A 16,203-nucleotide genomic window follows, 5' to 3' on the forward strand; every position below is an offset into this window, starting at 1 on the left:
GTATCATTTTAATAATGAATCAATATAGTGAATAGTAAATCAATTTCATTTACTTGGAGTTCCTAAGTTTTGCCCCCAAGATGGAAAGTATCTACTCAGCAAAGATATGTGCCAGAGAGGGCACTTATCTTTCTTCTTGTACCCCTTGATCCTTCATCCATTGGAGAGAGAATCAAGTTTTCAGGGAAGGAGCAATGGAGTTTTCAGTCAGTCTGACCAAGGCTCCTATAACCATGGCTCAGAAACACCCAGACAGGAAATAGGTGCCTACTTCTTACTCCCTAAACCACCCCCCCGACCCCTTGCCGTGGGTTACAGACCATATATCCCAGGGATTATAGTGCCCCTCTCAATACATGGGCACATATAGACATCCCAAAGCTCCTGGCTGGGTTGAAATGAAAGGCAGGTATGTATGATGATAGTGATGATGGTGGTGTTGTATGGAGTTGTGATGCGGGAGCTTCTGCTTTTCTCTTTTTAAAGCCAAGGAAGCTGTGCAGAGCAGAAAGAAAAAATTGATTGTTTCTAGCTATGATTGGTGGAATAGAGAGAAACCATTCACCTTTTCTTCTAGAGAGGAACATTTTGACAAATGACACAGAAGTTTCTCCTTCATTCCTTGGTTGGGGATGAGCCCTGAGAAAGAACAAAAGACAATGGACACCCAGGGGCTGCCTTAAAGTCTGCACATCAGTGGGAAAGCCACTGCTCCAGTCCAAGGTCCCGTACATAATTCATCAAGCTGGAGGTCCAGTTGGCACCTCTCCATGAATCTTGTTAAGTACTATATTCACTAATCTGGATCAGTGAAAACCCTAGAAATGAGTACAATTATTTATTCAGCTCAAGTTCTGAGATGCCAATAGATACAATTTTGGTTTAAGATAAATATGATGAGAAATTAGAAGTCCTTGGATAAATATCTGTGAAATGAAAGGAGCTATTACAGCAAACTGTATGTTTTAGATTATTAATAATAGTCCCTAGGATGGAAGCTGACTTATGTTGTGATGTGTTAAATGTTGAAAATGATTTGTCCTGATTTTGTTGGTTTTAATTAGCGCTTGGGATAGAGTACCCAATATCAGGAACCCCTGAGCACGTTACTTACACCTATGTTTTATTGTTGGTGTTTGAATCCTTAATGATAATGAAAGAAAATAGTAGTAAAGACCTTTCAGCCTATAATCATTTCTGTATTTTCACAAACACACCATGGTCAGAGATGAAAATCATAATTTTAATTCCATTATACAAGCCATTTATATTTTCATTCTTTAAAGTGTATTTCTTCTGTGTTCTTTTCCTATTTTTTATTTCATCCTCAGCTTTATTAAGAAGGATGCAAATAGTGAATCAATTTCATTTACTTGGAGTTCATGACCAGTACAGCTTCCCTATATCTTGTTCATCCTCTTTAGAAAATTCCAGTTGAATAGTTTGTGCCTCTTTCTGGTCTTCAAGGAACATCGTAGATGATTTTCTTAGAGTTCTAGCTCCTTCCAGTTTGAAGTTCTGCAAGATGGCAATGTATCATTCTAGTAGGACTTCCAAAATATTGTTAGAGAAGCTGGAAGAGTAGAAAAGAAGAGATCTTCTGTAAACCATAAGAATCTATTCTGAGGCCTATCTGGATGTTTCCCCCCAGTAATAATTGGAGTCAACTTAGCAGGAGTAATCCGCTAAAGAAGGCAGAAAAATGAATCAGCTGGAAAATGTTCATCTTTGTCTAAGAGATATAGTTGTAGCCTTGTGTCAGTGGTGAATATCTCACAGTCTTGCTAATAAACTTTTTTTCCATTTTGCTCATAGATCAGTTGTATTTTACTAGATTCTATCAGGAATGCATTAAAGAGATGATCCAAACATTATTCCAAGCTGGGGAAATAATTTATTATCTTGAACTAGTAATGGCTTAAAGAAATTACTAAAAATGTTTTCAGGCTACTGTTTGAAGTTTAGTATCCATTATATTGAAACTGAAGTTGTTATATTTGGGCAATATTGGCAAATTATTAAATGGATAATGCTAAATAACCACACCTAACTAGCTAATTCAACTTGGATTGAGTGGAAGGAATATATTCTATACTTTTCCAGACATAGCAGAATGAATCTTTCCTTAAGGTCAGAATTCAACAAGTAGTGTGATTTTCTTGAAATGGGAGCCATATGCATTGCCTTAGCTAAAGTGAGCATTCAATTGCAAGAATTTCTCTTATTTCTTTACCAACTTGGATTTTGTTCTAAGAAAGAATATGTGTTTTAATATGACAGTCTATTGCATAGGAAATAGGTGGGATATAAAATCATAAAAACAAGAAACCATTTTGAGTACTTAGAGGGACCTCTTCTAAGGTATTTACATTTATTAAGTCTTTTAGTCTTCAGATTTGGTATATGGAGGAAGAAGGTATTATTATTGTTACCTTCACTTTACAGATGAGGAAACTAAGGTCCTATAGGCCAAGCAACTTACTCAACATCAAACTTAGTAAATGATGGAGCCTGGATTTCAAACTCAGGCAGTCTTACTACAGAGTTGGAGCAGTTGGCCACTGTTGAATTAACTAAAGAAGTAACATGCCTAAGGGATATTAACACTTGGATCTCCCAACAATATCCTCTCCTGCCTCTGCCTCCCTGCATCACCCCTCCCCCAGCACACCAAAACAATCACGAAGACGATTTCCATTCTGCCAACAGCATCACTATCTTACAAATATCACAGTTTAAAAATCTTGAATTACTTCTGGCTTCCCTGCTTCTTTTCACTTTTATCTGCAACACAGACTATCAGAGAGTATAGATACCAAGAAACTTGTCAATAAAGAGTTTTGTGTCATTGAGTTTCTGCCGGGGCAAGTAATACCAGTACTAGGTACTGCGCTTTGTTTCTGTTTCACATGGTCAAAACCAGAGACTTAAGAAATGTTCATGTTAGGGTGTGTTAGGGTCGCCTGGGTGGCTCAGTGGGTTAAGCCTCTGCCTTCAGATCATGATCCCAGGGTCCTAGGATCGAGCTTCCCATCAGGCTCTCTGCTCAGCGGGGAGCCTGCTTCCTCCTCTCTCTCTGCCTGCCTCTCTGCCTACTTGTGATCTCTGTCTGTCAAATAAATAAATAAAATCTTAAAAAAAAAAAAAAGAAATGTTCATATTAGAAGCCAACAAACAGTAATGTTCCAATCACTTCCCAATGAAAAGTTATTAAATGATGAGACAGATTAAGCAATGGTATTTTTATTAGCTTTATTTTTTTTTAAAGACTATTTATTTATTTGACAGATAGAGATCACAAGTAGGCATAGAGGCAGGCAGAGAGAGAGGAAGGGAAGCAGGCTCCCCGCTGAGCGGAGAGCCAGATGCTGGGCTGCATCCCACCTGGGATCATGACCTGAGCGGAAGGCAGAGGCTTTAACCCACTGAGCCACCCAGGCGCCCCTAGCTTTATTTATTTATTTATTTTATTTTAAATTAACTCTGAGCTACAGGGAATATTAAAGAAAGGGGAATGTATTTGGCAACAGACTTCGATTAAAGTTCAATACTTATATTTGTTGCAGAAGGCTTTATTTGAAAATGATGAATGCCTTGTGCTGGGGGAAGTCCCTCCGGGAGCTATTAATCAGTATTTTACCAAGCAGAGCAGAGAGTCCGCTGTGTCTCAGGAAAAAAACTACAAATCCCAGAATGCACTCTCCCCTATCCTTTCGCGAGAATACCGGAGGTCTAGATCAACCAATCCCTTCATGAAAAGCGTAGCTATCAGCCAATCCAAAGGCGAATGGACGCCCCGGGGGCGGGAGGAGCAAGGCGCCCTAAGATTTGAAATACTAAAGTCAGCGCGGCTGCCGGACTTGGTTCTGGAAACTCGGTTTTTCTCGAATTGGTTCGGGTCTTTTGTGGGTAGGTGGCGGGGCTCAGACATCCTGGAGAAGATGAGGGAGGTGGGATCTAGGGCTTCGGGATCCGCCTGTCGCTCTAAGGGAAAGTGGGTTTCTGGGCGGGATTTATTTTCGGGAAGGAGGTCTGTGAAATGCTCGGTTTGTTGACTCGTCGGGGTGGGCGGCGGTGAGGCCGAAAGGTTCCGGGTTTCAGCCAACGAGAGATTTGTGGCCCGTCCGGGAAGGTTTTAGGTTTGGGGGAGAGTTTTAGCGATACAGAAAACGGGGGGAGCTTGCCGCCTTACCGGACCTTGTTTTACAAAAGGGGCCCCTCAGGCGCAGAGAGTGCGGCTGACTTGCACCTTTCCTGGACCAAGCCCACTAAACTCCCACTCCCGTCGCCTGTTGAGCGCTCCTTTTCCTGACCTTAGTGGGAGGGAGAGGCCGGGTTCCTGTGGGGTCTTCTCCTAGGAGAGGGGGCCGTCCGTGTGGGACCTGGCCATGCAGGCCGGAATTCAAATGCTCAGAGTTGGGTAGAAGTTACCAATGTTCCTTGTGAGAAAACGGGGTCAGAATCATTTCCCCAAGGTCATAGAGCTGTGCGAGTGTCTTGTGCAGTTACACTACTGACGGATCCCTAGGAGGTGAAGATGTCCTTCCTGGAATCTTGAGTTTTAACCGTGCTTGAGCCCAGGTGGCTTGATCTGCCCGGGAATATCTAGAGTTAAAAGTAAGCTGCTAACTGTTTTCTAGCAAAGGTCACACTGCCAAAATAGGATGGATTAGAAGATGAGCCTGGTTTGATTTCAGTAACTCATAAGAAATACGATGTTCTATTTGTTTTGTAGCATTTTCTCCCAAAATGATAGAGGACGAACTCGCACTGTTTGATAAAAGCATAAATGAGTTTTGGAATAAATTCAAAAGCAGTGTCAGTGACACTTCCTGTCAGATGGTGGGACTGAGAGATACCTACAAAGACTCCATCAAAGCATGTGCAGGTAACGGAGGTTAACTTGTAACATGCTGTTTTGTTGCTTTTTAGTTTTTTCAGCTGAATTAAAACTTCAATTCCAACTTCTCTTTCAGAAAAGCTGTCTGTGAAATTAAAGGAAGAAGAACGAATGGTTGAGATGTTTTTGGAGTATCAAAATCGTAAGCTATAGTTCACAGAGATTTTTTTTTAGATTGAACTTCTTTATGCAATCCCTCATACCAGTAAAACAATGTATTGTGGGTGTGTGTGTGTGTGTTATACACACACATATATAAAACTAATAAACATTTGTGTACCTACAACTCAGCTTAAGGAATAGAACTTTGCACATCTACTTTTCTCTTCTCACACCTTCCAGAAGGTAACATTATATAGTATTATAGGACACAAAACACATATTGTGTTTTTGAATGTTATATAAATGGCATTTTTGTGTGTATTTTGTTCCTTTTTTTAATTCAACAGTATGCTTCTGAGATTTATCTGTGCTGATGTGTAAATGCCAGTTATTTGAAAAATGAATTTGTTTTCCCATTGGAAATCATAGGCTAGGGTTTGAAAAGCTGGAGTTCCTCAGTTCTTTGGAGGTAGGGTTAGTACTCTTGACTGTTTTTCTCCATATTTTTCCTGTTGCTCTTGCCGTGGTAGGCTATATGCTGGCCTTTTACCTGTGTTTACTTTCTAAGCTGCCTTATCTATTAGCCATTTAGGATGTTTTCAGTTTTTCACCATTACAAATAATACTGAAAACAATTCTTTGTGTATAAATACTTTCACATATCTTGTTTTCTTAAGGTTACTTGTAAAAATGAAATAACTAATCAAAGGACATGAATATTCTTAAGACTCGTTTTGCAAAAAAAAATTAAAAAATAAAAAATAATAAAAAATTTAAAAAAAAAGACTCGTTTTGCAATGTCAAAAATATGCCACAAGAACTCCAATATTTTGCATTCTTCTCAACACTAGCTATTATTTTTGTAAACATTGTAATAAATGAAAATTGGTATGTCATTGCTTTATTTGCATTTCTGGGATTACTATTTAGATTAAATTGTCTTTCATATTTATTAACCATCTGCAGTCTACATTTCTTCTATTTATTCCTTTGTCTGTTTTTGTCTTAGGAATTTATATTTGCGTCTTCTTTAGATTAAGAACAATTGGGGGAGAATATTTAGTGCTCAAAGCATGGTCTTTGAAATCAAGTCCTGAGTTTGAATCTTTGTCTTACTATATATTGTATCCTAGCACATAAAGGTTTAAGCAAGTCAGCCAACTGCTTTTTCCTCTTTTAAATTAGACCTTCAAAATGTATTATAGTGAAATTGAAGTAAATTTATAGAAATATAAGGTGTTGAACAAAGTTCCTAGCATATAGTAGAGTTTTATGCTTATTTGAATCAAATGTAAGTTTTTTTTGCCCATTTATTAACTTTTATGTAGCTAGTGTATGTCTTTCTCTTTGATTTCTTTTTGCCTTTGAATAAAAAGATCTTTCTTTATCTCTCTTTTTTTTTTTTTTTTAGATTTTAAAAATCTAAATCTACAGCGAGAGAGGAAACAAGTAGGGGAGTGGGAGAGGGAGAATAGGCTTCCTACTGAGAAGGGAGCTGAATGTGGAGCTCGATCTCAAGACCCTGGGATCATGACCTGAGCCGAAGGCAGATGCTTAACAGCTGAGCCACCCAGGTGCCCCCAAAAGATCTTTTTCCCCATAGAACTAACTTTTATTCGGATACCGTCTTTTTGCAAGAATTCATTTTATATTTAAATATTTAATAAATATGGAATTTATTTTGAATTTCAGCACAGTTTGGGGAACCATCTACCACTTGATTTTATATTTCATTTTTCATATTAATTTCTTAAATCCACCAGTGTTTGTTTGGGAATGCTGTTTTTGTTTAAACTGTATGTCATTTCTTCAGCTGGTACCCCACTATTGTATTAAAAGTGCCGATATCACAGATGTTAAATTTAATAGGACAGGTCTCTATCCTCATTATTTTTCTTACCATATTTCCTTAACTATTCTCACCTGTGTATTCGTCAGATAAATTTTATAATACTTTTCTAGATCTTCCCTTTCCCTTCCCTCCAAATTCCATTGGGACTGCATTAAATATAGAAATGAATTTGGAGGGCGCCTGGGTGACTCAGTGGGTTAAGCCTCTGCCTTCGGCTTGGGTCATGATTCCAGGGTCCTGGGATCGAGCCCCACATCGGGCTCTCTGCTCAGCGGGGAGCCTGCTTCCCTTGCTCTCTCTGCCTGCCTCTCTGCCTACTTGTGATCTCTGTCTGTCAAGTAAATAAATAAAAATCTTAAAAAAAAATGAATTTGAGAAATATTGACATCTTTAGAAGCATAATTAGAAGCATAAAATGTCTTTCCATATATCCAGGTCAAATCAAATACATGTCTCAGACAGGTTTTGCCCTTTTTTTCTTATGGGGCCTACATACTTCTTGATCTAGATTATTCCTGGATGTTTTGTTTATTATCAATGTAAATGAGTTTTCATCCTTCCTTCCTCTCTGTCTCCCTCCCTCTCCTCTGACACTTCTTTCTGCTTTTCTGGTATCTTCCAAAATCATTAATATAACATTAGAATGAACTGTTTCTTCAAAGTGCTGTGTAAAAGCATTGTCCAGATTTTGGTTGTTTTTATATACTTATACTTTATATACTTATTTGAAGAGCAAAGCTGCAAGGGTCTTTTATTTTCAAATGCAAATAGAAAAGAATAGGATTTTTTTTCTTTCTGTTTTTATAATTTTTGAACCATTAGGAAGCACTTATCAATTAAAACATTATTGATCTTATGATAAAGTCAGTATTCCTTATCTGTGATAGATGTTGGAGAGCAAACTATATATATTCTAACTAACATTTTGTGCTTCTTACAGAAATCTGCAGGCAGAATAGCGTCATTCAAGAAAAAAAAGATAACTTGTTAAGGTTGATTGCTAGAATAAAAGACAAAAAGCAAGAACTGGAAGTACTGACCTCAAATATTCAGGATCTTAAGGAGGAATATGCTAAGAAGAAGGAAAGTAAGTTTCCAGTTGTACGCATATTTAAAATATTAACCTAAATTTCAGAGTGATGATGGTTCACAATTCTGTATGTCTGCCTTCACTCCAGTTCGTTACTAAAAATGGGTAACATATCTTGCGGGCATAGCCAGCTACTCATTTCGGCAAGGAAGCCGTGTGAAGTTAGCTAAGTGGGCTTTATTTTCTCTTGTTTTACTTAAAGGTCCTTTTGATTTCTCTTAAAACTAGAACCATAATGCAATTGATATGGGAGCTTAATTAAGCAGAATGGGAGACAGTTTCACTAAATAAGATTTGTCTGGAGAAGGCATAGTATAATTCATGTAACAGAGTTATTGATCACACATTCTCTGCCAGGAACCATTAGGCACATTCTTTATGCTGTAAAGTCTCTTTGTCTAAAAAAATTTCATATTCAAATATATGTATTTTTTTTTTTAATCTTAGCTATTTCTGCTGCTAACAAAGCTAATGAAGAGAGGTTGAAAAGACTACAGAAATCTGCAGATTTATATAAAGATCGACTTGGACTAGAAATTCGTAAAATTTATGGTATGTATATTAATGTAAGTAAAACATAAGAGATTAGAAAGGTATATCTTAAGTAGAGAATTTTAAAAATGCTGTCAAAGAAAATAATGACAGCATTATTAACTTTTTAGAAAATAGGAAAGAATTAAAAAATTTTTCATCATCTTAACATCATTACTGATGCCTTGGTTATTTATCATCCGGTATTTTAATAAATGTATATTTGGCATGATTGTTCCTTGTTCTTACTGGTATTGTATGATTAGCATTTTTCCAGTTGCTATAGCCTTCCTATGGTAATTTTAAAATTGTGGTATAATAATTCATTCCACTAATGTGTCTTAATTTAGCCAGTCTTTTATCTCATTTAATACAGGTTTGTTTCTAACTTAATATTTGGATTCTGCCTGTGTTTCAGTTTTAGAAGTACTACAATGAATATAGACTTCTCCATTTCTTTTGTATAATTTCCATGGAATTCCCAGAGAAGCATTATTGGGTTAAAGCATGTAAATATTTTAATAGCTGTTGTATGTAGTGTACATGCCAGTTTATAGCACTGTTCATTGTGTTAGCAGTCCCCAAGATCACCGTCTGGTTTGGTGATTCCCTAGAAGGACTTATAGGGCTCTGCATATAGTCCTATTCATGGCTCAGATTTATTGCCAAGAGGATACAAAAAAAAAAAAAAAAAAAAAAAAACAGCCCCAAAAAGGCACTGGGGCAAAGTCTAAAAGAAACACTTTTTCAGGCATAATTTTTTAAGAATCTTAACCCAGCAGAGTTAAGATCAAGTACAGAATCACTGCGCTTAATTCCTTTAGCACTGAATGTGACAATACCTGTAAAGCGTTGTCTACCAGGGAAGCCCATCAGAGACTCGTGTAGCTTGTGCTGGTTTTCCCTGGACTTCACCTCATATTATGTTTTTCCCTTTGCTGATTTTGCCATAGCCTTTCACTGTAATAAATCATAGCCCTGAGTATGACCCTGTGGAGAGTCCTATGAGTCTTCCTAGTGACTCTTCAAACCTGGGGTGGTTGGGGGGCAGTGGGCAACACACTAGCCAACGACCATCTTGCAAGCAGGCCTTTTTAAGAGTCTTAATGATAACAGCATTAGGCCTGCCATATTAATTCTTTTGTGCACAACTCTCTACAATGTATAGAGTACCCACTTCATTGTCTTCTTGTCAGAGTTGTAGTTTTTAAAGTCTGTTTGTGTTTGATTTTTTGGCAGTTGACTAGAAAATATTGGAGCATTTATTTTTAAATACATTTCTTTGGTTATTATTAGAAAGGTAAACCTTTTTTCTGTATACTTAATTATATCTCTTTGTCTGGGCTTTCAATTCATATATCTATTAGTCTTTTCTCTGGCCCATCACCTGTTGGAATAAGCTTTTAATAAAAATGTGAACCTTTTGATTAGAGGGAAATACAAATTTCAACTCTGAATTTTTGATTCATTGGAGACTTACTGTCATCCTGAGGTGCTTTTTTGAACAAGAAGGCTTTAAAATTATTTTAGATTTAAAAAATAGAACTTTCTCATAGCCCCCAAAGTCAGGAAATAATGTTTTTTAAAGAAGAGAACCCAAATTAAACCCTTCATTATTTTAGGAAGTCTTTTTTCTCTTTGGCATGTATCCCTCCCATTACTATTAACACTTTTAAAAATCTGGTGTACTGGGGGGCACCTCGGTGGCATAGTCAGCTAAGTGACAGACTCTTGGTTATGGCTCAGGTCATGATCTCAGGGTTGTGAGATCAAACCCCGTGACAGGTGTCGTGCTCCCTGCTCAGTGCAGTCTGCTTAAGATTCTCTCTCCCTTTCCCCTTCCCCACCCCTCTCTTAAATAAGTAAATAAGTATTTTTTAGGAAATCTCTTGTACTAATGTAATTATTTCATTTTGAATACAAATGTAAGAAATGTTTTTCAAAATTTCTGAGTATTACTTTTTGTAATTAAAACCATTTTAAAAATGAGATTTCCTAATTATGCTGTAGAGCAAAATTAAAATGTATGTGAGTTTCTACTTTGTGGTTGCCATTTTTAATTTCTAATGGGCATTTACTCTTTTGGGAGCATTTGGATGTCTTTTGGAAAACACATTAAGACTGGATTACTATGTAGAAAAGGTCAGATTAAATCTGTTCAGTAGTACATTTTTTATTGTGGTGAAACTATATGACCTAGAATTTGGCATTTTAACTCTTTTTATCATATAGTTTGTTGACATTAATTATATTCATAGTGCTGTGTAACCATCACCACATTTCCAGAATGTTTCATCACTGCAGACAGAAATTATATACTCATTAAGCAATAATTTCTTATTCCTCCTCCCCCAGCCCCTGATAACCTCTAATCTATTTCCTGTCTCCATAAATTTACCTATTCCAAGTATTTCATATAGGTGGAATTGTATAGTATTTGTTCTTTTGCATCTGGATTGTTTTACTTAGCATGTTTTTAAGGTTCATTCATGTTGGATGCATATCAGAAGTTCATCACTTTTTGTATGACCTGTTGTATGTATATACTGTATTTTGTTTATCTAGTCATGTAACAGTGAACACATGGTTATTATCACCTTTTGGCTACTGTGAATACTGCTGCTATAAACATTGGCAAAGTTACCTGAGTCCCTATTTTCAGTTCTTTTGAGTATACCCCTTGAAATGGAGTCCCTGGGTCCTATTGTAATTCTCGATTTAAACTTTTGGAGGAACTGACAAACTTTTCTTCAGCTTAGGCACCATTTTCTATTCCCACCAGCAGGGTTCTAATTTCTCCATGTCTTTATCCACACTCTTCTTTTCTTGTTTTGTTACAACTCTAATGGTAGGTGTGAAATGATAGCTCACTGTGGTTTTTGGTTTGCATTTCCCCAGTGATTAGTGGTGGTGACCATCTTTCCGTGTGCTTACTGACCGTTTGTATCTCTTTTTTGGAGAAATATCTATTTAAGTCCTTTTGTCCATTTTTGAATTGGGTTGCTTTTCTTTTGGCTGTTCACTTGTGGTTTTTTAAAATATATCCTGTATATTAAATCCATGTCAAAGATATGATTTACAAATATTTTCTCCCATTCTGTAGATTATCTTTTTACTCTCTTGGTAGTACCCTTTGAAGGACAAAAGTTTTTAATTTTGATGAAGTCCAATTTATCAGTTGTTTTCTTTCGTTACTCATGCTTTTTAAAATCATATTTAAACTATAGTTCATTTAAAACTAACTTGTAACTTGTACATTTGGAGGCTTGGTTTACTTGTGTGTGTGTGTGTGTGTGTGTATTTAGCATATAAATACTAAGGACAGAGGTAAGAAGGCTCATCTCCATGGAAAGCTTTGGCATGATAAAATATTCTCATACCAAATAATCTAATCTCTCTTTTCAGGTGATAAATTACAGTTTATATTCACTAATATTGACCCTAAGCATCCTGAGAACCCATTTATGTTTTCCCTCTACCTAAATGAAGCCAGGGAGTATGAAGGTATGTATTCCTATCTCTTAAATGGCATTTAAGGGTGGCATCCTCAAATGTTCTCTGATTCCACATACAGAGTAATATGACAGAAAGTAATTCCCACAAGGTGGTGCTTTTTTGCCAGTCTTTCTTCATGGGATACTGTCTTCTAAAGGCTGTGAGTATAGTAGTGATTTACAGTTATTATGTAGGATCCTTAATATGTACTTTCTCTTCAGGATGGCATAGTGCCTCAGTGGCAGATAAGTCTTAAAGACCACAGATCACTGCACTTCATACACAAGTGTGAATTAGCCTTTTAAAGAACTTAAAGCTAAAGCTGTAAAGGATATAACCATGTAAATGTGAATATTATAATTTATACAAGTAGGTGATTTTAAAAGCAAATGCTAAGTCATCAGAATGTAATCATTTATTTCTCAAAAATCAATTTAAGAAATATTACCATCTCCTGAAAAATCCCATACATTGATAATGTAGCTCATTTACTGATTCTCCAGCAGACCAGAAAGAAGGTCATCGATTTCTGGGGAATATATATGATTGATAGTAGGGGGGACAAGAAGAGAATGGAAATATACTTATCTCCTTTTTTATTCTTCTAATGCCCCCTTTAAAGTAATTTTTCATTTATTGGAGTTCAGGAAAATGGTTCTCAGCTCATTAGACCTGTGTTCTCAGCTTAAAGCACTTACAGCAGATAAGCACTCAGGAGAACTGCTGAGTTGTCTCCCTGATGTACCCTGCTGACTCGGTCCTCATTCTCAGGGATTTCTTTATTTTAGGAATCTAATTCATGTACAGATTTTTTTCTTCTCTCTCAGTGAATATCTTTCAATGAAAGCTAAATTTTAAAAAGCAAACTAAAAAAACCACATACCTAGGTTTTTAGTGTTCTCCAAATTGTATATTCTCTCTTGCTACATAGTACCACAGTATTTAATAGTGTACTAAAATAGAATCTATAGTGTGATTTTGACCCTAATCTTTCCCTCATGGTCATGGTCCTTGTTTCCTAAACAATCTCAACCAAAGCTGGAAATCTGGCATCGTCGAATTTCTTCTTGGAAAAATCTCTCCCAAATTGTTGGGAGAGAAAGCGGGATCATTCCTTTCCTTTGACCACCCTCACTGGAGACTTGCTCCCAAGACGTACCATTTTATACAACTACATGTGAGAACTGTACTATTACTTGTGACTTGTGTCTCATGTGATTAGTAAACCCTATAATTACCACTTTTAGAATAGCAGTCACATTTTCTAATGAAAACTTTAAAAAGCTTAGATTTTCCCCATAATTATAAGTTATTAAAAGCTGGCATTGAAAGTTGTTCTTTTTTGATGTAGTGACCAGAAACTAAAAGCCAAGCCAAAGGTTTACAGAGAAAACTGATTAACCATTTAAAAAAACAACACACACACCTATTAAAATAGTTTAGTCAAAATATAATGTATAGAAAGATGATGGGAAATGGCATTCTGTTCTTTACTATTAAGCTCCTCAATCCCTTGACTACCATCTGTTTACATTTAAAGTAAGATTATAGTACTTAAGATTTTAATATTTAGAGATTAAACAAAGAGCAGGTCCAAAGATAGTTTAGGATATGAAAATCAAGTGTATCTATTGTTCTGTGCTCAAAGCATCTCAGTAAAATGGAATTGAAATGTTTGAATCAGATGAAAGCATCTAAATTAGAAACACTTCTCTTCTATAAAAAAATCTCACTCAAATTATCTTTTTTTTTCTCCTAGTGTCAGATAGTTCTCCTCATCTTGAGTGCCTGACAGAATTCCAAGAGAATGTAAGGAAGACCAACAATTTCTCGGCTTTTCTTGCCAATGTTCGGAAAGCTTTTACTGCTATGGTTTATAATTAATGTATGAATAGTATATAAAAACTGTTTATTTTTCTTCCCTATTGTATATCTCTCTCTCTTTTTTTCTTATCATTGTGTATCTCTTTTAAAGAAATTCTCATTATCCATTATTTGCCTATAATTCTTTTATATTTCTCTAACATTTCTATGTGGTATATTTCTTTAAATTATTTTAATTAAAATCTTAAGAAATAAAATTTATAAAGTCAAATGTGTCCTTTCTAAAGTGAGAGATAGTATACTACGTATATGTATGTATGTGTGTGTGTATGTGTTGGTGTATACATATTTTTTAAATGGCAGGCATGGGTAATTTAAGGCTAGCCTGGGAATGGGAATTTGTACAACTGACACTGTATCTCATTGGTTTCAAAGCTTTTTGTTTTTTATTTTTTTTAAAGATTTTATTTATTTATTTGCCAGAGAGAGCAAGAGAGCACAAGCAGGGAGAGTAGCAGGGATCCTGATGTGGGTCTTGATCAGACCTTAGGATCGTGACCCCAGCCGAAGGCAGGTACTTACCCGACTGAGCCACCCAAGCACCCCTCCAAGCTTTTTAAGGCCACAGACTAGTAATAAAAAAATTAGGAATGTGGGTCCAACCTAAGGATAGCAAATTTTGAAATGTACTTGGCAAAATAAATACTACTATCTACTATTATTCATAAAGGAAAGAATACTTTTCTCTCACACCAAAAGGAATCTATAGTTAAAATGAAGGGCAAACCTTCACCTCAGAAGGTTGGCAGGATTCTGCTAAGATACTCATAAAGGGCATATTTTTGAAAACCCAAATGTAGAAAGTTTACAATGCATTTCCATTTTATAACATTTATACTGTTTAATTGTGGTCTGGATATAAGTTTGACATATTGGAGTCTTCAATAGAGACTAGAGTTCAAATGTCAACTTGTTCTAAGGTTCTATTTTTGTCACTATACTTTCCTTGTGAAGTTGGTTGTATTCAGGTATGCTGTCTGTAATGGAAAAACACAATACTGGTTCAGAATATTTTGGGCACAACTAAAAGCCATGGAACAATGGCCTCCATGCCTCCACTTCCTTCTGCCACTTCCTGAAGTCTAGGGGTATTTTTCCACCCAGTTACCTAGTTAGAGTAGGAAGAGAGTTTCAGAGCACTTCCCCTCAGCTGCCTTTCCTGTCTAGGACTTAGCTCAGAGCTCTGCTCACTATCATGTAGCAGTAGAATTTATCTGAGAAGAATGCTATGGGTTGGTGGGAATGTTAACACTGATCCATCCTATTGTCCAGACCACTTTTAGGAATCATTGGTTGATATTATTTCTGCAGAGATAAAGGCTAATAAACTGCCCTAGAGATTGGAGTGTGTACAACCTACATTTTTATTTTTAATATTAAAGAATGTGTAAATATAGAACACACTAATGCGTAAGCAAGGGGCCAAATAAAGAGCAAATCAAAATATGTCAAAACAAATGAGAAAGAAAACAGTATTTCCTAAACCTATCGAGTACAGCAAAATCAGACAGCAGAGTGAAATTTATGCTGTAAATGCTTATATTAAGAAAAAAAGTTGAAATAACATTACACCCCAAGGAACTAGAAAAAGAAGAAACAACTATAGTTTAGTAGAGGAACCAAATAATAAAAATCAGAAATAACTAGAGATCAGAATAAGCAATGACATAACATTGGGAGTAATGACCAGTTTTTCAAAAAAAAAAAAAAAATTGGCAATGCTTTACACTAAGGGAAAAAAAGACTCAAAAACCAAAATGAAAACTAGAAAACAATGCAACAGGTACCCCAGAAATACATAGTGTGATAACAGATTACTATAAACAGCTATATACTAACAAATCAGATAACTTAGAGGGAAAAAAAGGTAATTCTTAAAATTTAAGGTAATTCTTAAAAATGCACGAGTTACCAAAATCGAATCATGAATCTTGAATCCAAGAAATGAGAAATCTTAGACCAATAACAAGAATGAAAGTTGAAGTGGGGAGCAAAAATCTCTCAGTGCAGATAAGTCCAAGACTACATGGTTCCACTGGTGAATTTTATCAAATATTTAAAAAAGGAAGAAGAAAATCTTTATTAAAATCTTATTTAATAGATTTCTATTATTTAATAGAATAGGGGGAACACATTCAAAGTTATTCTATGAAGACAGTATTACCCTAATACCAAAGCAGGATTAAAAACAATACAAGAACAAAAAAGTCTAGGTTGTCTGATATAGGTATTGCTACTCCAACTTCCTTTTGACTTTCATTTGTATGATAAATGTTTCTCCACCCCCTCACTTTCAGTCTGCAGGTATCTGTTGGTCTAAAATAAGTCTCTTATAGGGCAGCATATAGA

The 16,203-nt window shown here is 36.0% G+C and overlaps 1 protein-coding gene across 1 annotated transcript; it reads left to right on the top strand.

The window, feature by feature from the left end:
* Window positions 1-3,796: 3,796 nt before the first annotated feature.
* On the top strand, window positions 3,797-14,065 carry SPC25 (SPC25 component of NDC80 kinetochore complex). Its single transcript, XM_082689248.1, has 7 exons — window positions 3,797-3,909; window positions 4,736-4,888; window positions 4,977-5,042; window positions 7,795-7,941; window positions 8,392-8,496; window positions 11,881-11,979; window positions 13,730-14,065. The coding sequence occupies exons 2-7, from the start codon at window positions 4,750-4,752 to the stop codon at window positions 13,852-13,854; spliced, it is 681 nt and encodes a 226-aa protein (XP_082545374.1). The 5' UTR covers window positions 3,797-3,909; window positions 4,736-4,749; the 3' UTR covers window positions 13,855-14,065.
* The last annotated feature ends 2,138 nt before the right edge of the window (window positions 14,066-16,203 follow it).

This window comes from Mustela nivalis (genome assembly GCF_964662115.1).
Source record: "Mustela nivalis genome assembly, chromosome: 11".
In the NCBI taxonomy this organism is placed as follows: domain Eukaryota; kingdom Metazoa; phylum Chordata; class Mammalia; order Carnivora; family Mustelidae; genus Mustela; species Mustela nivalis.